The sequence below is a fragment of the Pelophylax lessonae genome (genome assembly GCF_965119305.1).
Source record: "Pelophylax lessonae genome assembly, chromosome: 1".
Taxonomy (NCBI): domain Eukaryota; kingdom Metazoa; phylum Chordata; class Amphibia; order Anura; family Ranidae; genus Pelophylax; species Pelophylax lessonae.
The window spans coordinates 316,205,302-316,211,219 of record NC_138768.1 but is presented as its reverse complement, the minus strand read 5'-3'; the positions used below and the strand labels follow the sequence as shown (position 1 = coordinate 316,211,219).

Here is a 5,918-nt window from a genome sequence, read left to right as displayed (position 1 = left end):
AAAAACAAACTGCTCCAACTTGCTCACTTCACTGGCGGTTGCCATCTTCAAATGGTTGTAGTTTAAAAATTATAAATCCTACAGCAAAGAGCTTTATATTTTGAGAATCACCAAGAAAGACCCAGACCTTGATGCGTAGTATGTCTCTGAAATATTAAAAATGAAGGCAGAGTCGCAGATTAGAAATTGACCTTCAAATTTGAGGTGGCTAGAGTGGAGTTTCAATGAATGTAAATGGGCGGCGTGAGTTGCAAACAAATGGTCATATTGTGAAAACTATCAGGACTATGGCTTAGCTGTGGACATTTTTAGTGGCAGCAGGGATAGCTGAACGTTTTGATATACAATTTGTGTAGGTGGGCTTGAAAATGAGGGAGTGGTGGCAGTTTAGAAATCATGTCCTGATTTTTCAGCTTCCACTCTAGCTTTTGTCAGCTCCCACTCTAGTTTTGAACAATTTCGCCCATTCATTTCTATGGGACCAATTTCGCTACAAAAATGCCAATATTTTGTGAACCATTCAGCAAAACGTTCCACAATTTAATAGCACACCAATCGGGAACAATCTGCACGTTTTGGTATATTACTGTCTATGTAGTGTAAAAACTGTGGGAGGAGTTAGGGTGGTAAATTTGGCTATAATAATAAGAATATATATGTGAGATAACAGTAAGTGGTATTGCCATGCAAGAACACTTAATAATACTTGTGATACTATAAAATGCTTCTTTTAAAAAAACATAAAGTCCACAACTATGCAAACTTTATGTAAATATATTGTGATGACTCTCCCTGCCACCAACATCCGTGTTGTACAGGTTGCTCACTCTTCCTTCTCCTTCCGTGCGGTTAAATGAACACATCCATGTGCCACCGCTATGAGTGCTCCCCCCCCCTTAAAGTTGGTTTCTCACCTCAAAAGATGTGACCTTGCACCTAAACTCAGTCTAAGAACACCTTTTTACCTCTCCCTGGCCTGGGGGTGAGTATCCGGTTTGCCCCAATACGTATTGCTTGTCTCCTCACTCCACTCCTCCACAGTGCCGTTGCAATGTCACATATGAAGAAAGAATTCCCTGGTGCTTATACTCTTGAAAGCATATCTTTATTAAAAACAATAGTGTGGGTACTCACATTTTGCTGGTGCTTCCAGCGCACCAGCCTAAGCATACAAAATATCCTCCAACAGCGGTTTCATTCGTGCCTTCAAGCCGTCAGTCCACACTCCTGGAAGCTGGTTCTACCTAGCTGCCAGGTGCCGTCACTGTCCTTGCCCCTCCCCATAACCCAACTATAGGGGGGCAGCACTCATCGTAGTGACACATGGATGTGTTCATTTAACTAAAATTATAAAAATAAAATCAGTGCGCCACAATACACAAATAAAGTAAAAGAAGTTAAACACTCAGGGCCAAAATATCAAATCCCAGACAGAATAATTGAAAAAACACAGTGCAGCGCTATAAGAAAATAAATTAAATAAAATAATATTCCTAAAAACAATTTTACAGAGATATAAAACATGAATTAGAGTCCCAAAGTGGTGAGGGGTTTTCATGCAGACATCAACAATTCAAGATGTGCTCCAGTGTGCAAATCCTTCACCAGCCACACTAACTCCTCACCTCCAGCTATGACCCCTGGGTCAAAACAAGCATTTCTTAGAAGGGGATGAAGGTGTGCTCCTGGCAGGGACGCTCTCATACAAGAGGCCTGGACTCCTCAATCATTCCACTGGAATCACCAGCATAAGATGTATGTAAGAGTAAAAAAGCAGCACATAGTGTGTACCGTAATAAACTGCTATTTATTGCAAATAGATTAAAAGAATTTCCAGAACAGGCACTATAACCAGTGCGAGATTCACAGAGTTGTACAAAAAACATCAGTTTTGGATGGCTTCGGGTGACATCACAAGCTCCTCCCTCCCTCTGTAGGCGTTATGTCCCCAAGGTGGGACTTCGTCAACTCATCTGCTAACATCTGCTGATTAAGTCCTGCCTTGGGGACGTAACGCATGACGTTACCCGAAGCCATCAAACACGGAAGTTTTTGTACAACGCTGTGAATCTCGCACTGGTTTTAGTGCCTGTTCTGGTAATTCTTTTAATCCCTTTCAGGTGATCCCTTTCAGGTGTGCAGCACTGATGAGCCAGTGGTAAATAAGTGATATGATTAAGGAGAATGTGCTGCTATGAAAATTCTCTGCAATATGGAGCTATTGAAATTGGTTGTAAACTTCTGACATGAAACATTAACAAAGCATACCATTCTATAGTGTGTCCTTGTCTCAATCCAAAGCTATTTGTGTTATTTCTCTCGGCTGCCTTGTTCCTCTGCTATCTGCATGAGTCATTTCTTGCAAGTTTTCCTGACTCCAAGAAACAGAGGGAGACAGAGGAGGAGAGCTCTAGCACACAGCCTATGAGAGACAGCCTTAGCTGTGCATGCTTCCTGTGTGCCGTGAGATGGGGGATGTGACCCTTCCCTCCAGTCAGCTTCAGGGCTCTCCTCCCTGAGCTGTGCAGTGTGTGACCCCTGCCCTCTGCTTTTTGATAGCTCAGACAAGCTGTTTAAGTTCTGCAATTTGAACAGCTGTAGAGAAAAGTGGCCCTTATTTAATAAGGCTTACCACATTATTTCCACAGTGGTTGGTGGTTCAACGCTTAGCTTTCAACACATACTTATGATTTACTATATTAGCACTCTGGATGATATCTTGGATCTGACATATTGCCTTTGTTGCCTGTACCACATCCTGCTTTGTTTGTCCTCTTGGGTCCTTCTGGATCCTATGCCCACAGCTCCCAAATCAGACATTCCTGGCATCACCATTGAAATATGATCATGTGCTTTCATTTTTAGGTGACTTTTAGCAGATTTATATTTGTGTGTACATCAACCCCTGAGGAAGTAAACATTGATTCGGGAAACGTGTCGGGTCTTAACGATGCATTTTTAAACTAATTATGTAATGATTTTTGGAATACTGTATTTTGTTATGGAATATATCATGTCAATCACTACAAATCTGCCCAATAGCATGGTATGTGTTTGCTATTTTGCTATTATTGTATCCATCAATAAGTCTGGATACAATTTATTCATTAATTGGGTGTGTTGCGCCTCATTCAAAGTCCCAAGGGCAAATTCATGTGCTTTTATGATTTTATTTCTCTCTGCTGCCTTGTTTCTCTGCTATCTAATTAGTCACTTCTGACAGGTTTTCCCTACTCCAAGAGACAGAGTGAGAGAGAAGAGGAGAGCTCCAGCACCCAACCGTTGAGTGACAGCCTTACCTGTGCATGTTTCCTGTGTGCTGTGAGGAGTGGGATTTGTCCCTTCCCTGCAGTCAGATCTCAGAGCTCTCCTTCCTGAGCTGTGACACCTGCTTTTTGATGTAGGTGGATTTTTTTAATTTCTGTGCATTACCTGGGGCTAGTCATTTCACTGGGTATTTTATGTAAGGTTTTTCATGCACTTTAAGAGAAAGGGTGTGCAAGAAAGCTTTGAAACTCTCTACATGCCATTCTAAGTACCCTTTATAGGCCATCATTCTACAGAACAGGTAGTTGTACTACATGCCAACTTGTATGAGGCATTTAGCAATCCAATATGAAAGGCAAGCTTCAAGCATTTAGGCTAGCAGAATTAAAAATGTAATTTAGATCAAATACCTACACTAAAAAGTAATTTAGATCTTTATGTTTATTCTTTCTGTTCAACCTTTTTTCCAAAGACCTTTCTCAGGGAATGCCTTATCTCCTGGTTCCTTAAACTATAAATAATAGGATTGAGCATAGGTGTAACAACTGTATAAAGTAAAGATAACACTTTGTTTGTATCTAAGGAGAATCGGGACATGGGCTGCATGTACATGGCTGTTATGGTACCATAGTAAATTATAACAACAGTTAAGTGAGAACCACATGTGGAGAAAGCCTTTTTTCTTCCAGTGGCTGAAGGAATCTTTAAAATTGTGGAAATTATGAAGATGTAGGAGAGTACAGTTAAAAGGAAGGAGGTAAATATAAGTCCAGTTGCCAATGTGGAAATTGCCGTTTCCGTAAAGTGGGTACTGCTGCAGGACAGTTTAAGAAGAGGTTGAGAATCACAATAGAAGTAATTCACTTGATTAGGACCACAAAAGATAAGTTTAGATATTAACACAACAGGAAGAATCGGTGAAATGAAGCCTCCAATCCAAGACCCAGAGGCCAACTGATGTGAAGTTGAGTTGGTCATTTTGGTGGCATAATGCAGAGGCTGGCAAATAGCTAGGTATCGATCATAAGCCATGGTAGTAAGTAGGTAACACTCAGATGCTCCAAGAGAACTAAACAGATACAGCTGAATCATACAATTATTGAAAGAAATACTTCCGTTACTTGTTACAAAGCAGGACAACATTTTAGGGACAATGACTGAAGTATACCAGATTTCCATAGCAGAAAGATGATTCAAGAAGTAAAACATAGGTATTTGCAACTTGTAGTTTCTCAGCACAGCTATGAAAATGGTGATGTTCCCTGTAATAGTGAAGATGTAGATAAGTAAGAAAAGTAGAAACATCAAAGGGTAGATGCTCTTTAAACTGGGGAAACCCAAAATGATAAATTCAGTTACTATTGTTTTATTGCTCTGTCCGCCCATTTCACTGCAGGATACTAAAAAAAAAAAAACAATATAGAAATTACTACATATGAAATGAATATTGGGATTGTTTTACATAAAGTTAAATTAGTAAATACAACAGTTTTTGTATTTGACTGTTGTATTTTCTTTGAAGAATGTAGCACAACATTTTTCTTTTTTTTCATAAAAGACAGATTTTGAAAATGGAAAACAGAGACAAGAGATTTCCTTACTGTATTCGAAAGTGATATACTAAAAATGTCTTACTTTAAACATTGTGTACTCCCTACCAGTGTACCGTATTTTCCGGCGTATAAGACGACCGCCCTAATTCTCAAGTTAAAACATAGGTTTTGGGCTATACTCGCCATATAAGACTACCCCCCTTCCGAAGCAAGGCAACACCATTGAAAAACATCAGATTTCTCAGATCTCCAAGGTACTCCAAGTACTGTAATACATGTAATCTCTCATAATTAGGGTTGAGCGGACACCTAGATGTCCGTGTTCGACGGGTTCGGCCGAACTTTAAAAAAAAGTCCGGGTCCGTGTCCCGGACTTTTACCGAACTTTTCCCGGACACCGAACCCCATTGAAGTCAATGGGGACCCGAACTTTAAGGCACTAAAATGGCTCTAAAACACCAAAGGAAAGGGCTAGAGTGCTGCAAATGGCAGCAAAACGTAATTAAGAGCATGGCAAGTGCTCTGCAAACAAATGTGGATAGGGAAATAACTTAAAACAACAAAAAAAACAGAAAAATAAAACAATGTTCTTCTTCATCTCTGAAGGACGAGGCCCATATGGAGTAGGAGGGAGGTTGAGGTGGTGGTGGATGTGGCGGTGACATAGGCATGCGCACAGGGTGTGCCGGGTGTGCCTGGGCACACCCTAATCACCTAGGGCACATAGCATTGCCAGTGAGGAGATGGAAAAGATCTCCCTCGGACCTGCTCTGCTCTATTTCTCTTTGCCTACAGGTACATGGCCCCGATACATTACTCTCCCTGCTGGCAAACACATGCATGTGTATTTCAACTTTGGGGTGCACACCTTAATTAGTGTTGAGCGAACACGGACTGTATTATTCGTGTTCGTACCGAATAATTGGATTTTTGTTACCCGAACACGAACACGGACACTTTACTGTATATTCGGGTAAAAATCCGTGTTCGGTCGTTTTATTTCCGGGTTTTGCATGCTTTGGCGCTCTTTTCATGGCGGGCTTTCAACAGCCAATCAACAATCGTTTAACTGGTGTGCCTTAAGCCATCCCAGCCATG

At 40.8% G+C, this 5,918-nt stretch overlaps 1 protein-coding gene across 1 annotated transcript; it reads right to left on the bottom strand.

Annotated features, from left to right (window-relative positions):
* Positions 1–3,708: 3,708 nt before the first annotated feature.
* LOC309545315 (olfactory receptor 6N1-like) lies at positions 3,709–4,653 on the bottom strand (the record flags this gene model as incomplete). The annotated part of the gene is made up of 1 exon (XM_082244466.1): positions 3,709–4,653. The coding sequence occupies one exon, from the start codon at positions 4,651–4,653 to the stop codon at positions 3,709–3,711; it is 945 nt and encodes a 314-aa protein (XP_082100592.1).
* Positions 4,654–5,918: the final 1,265 nt, after the last annotated feature.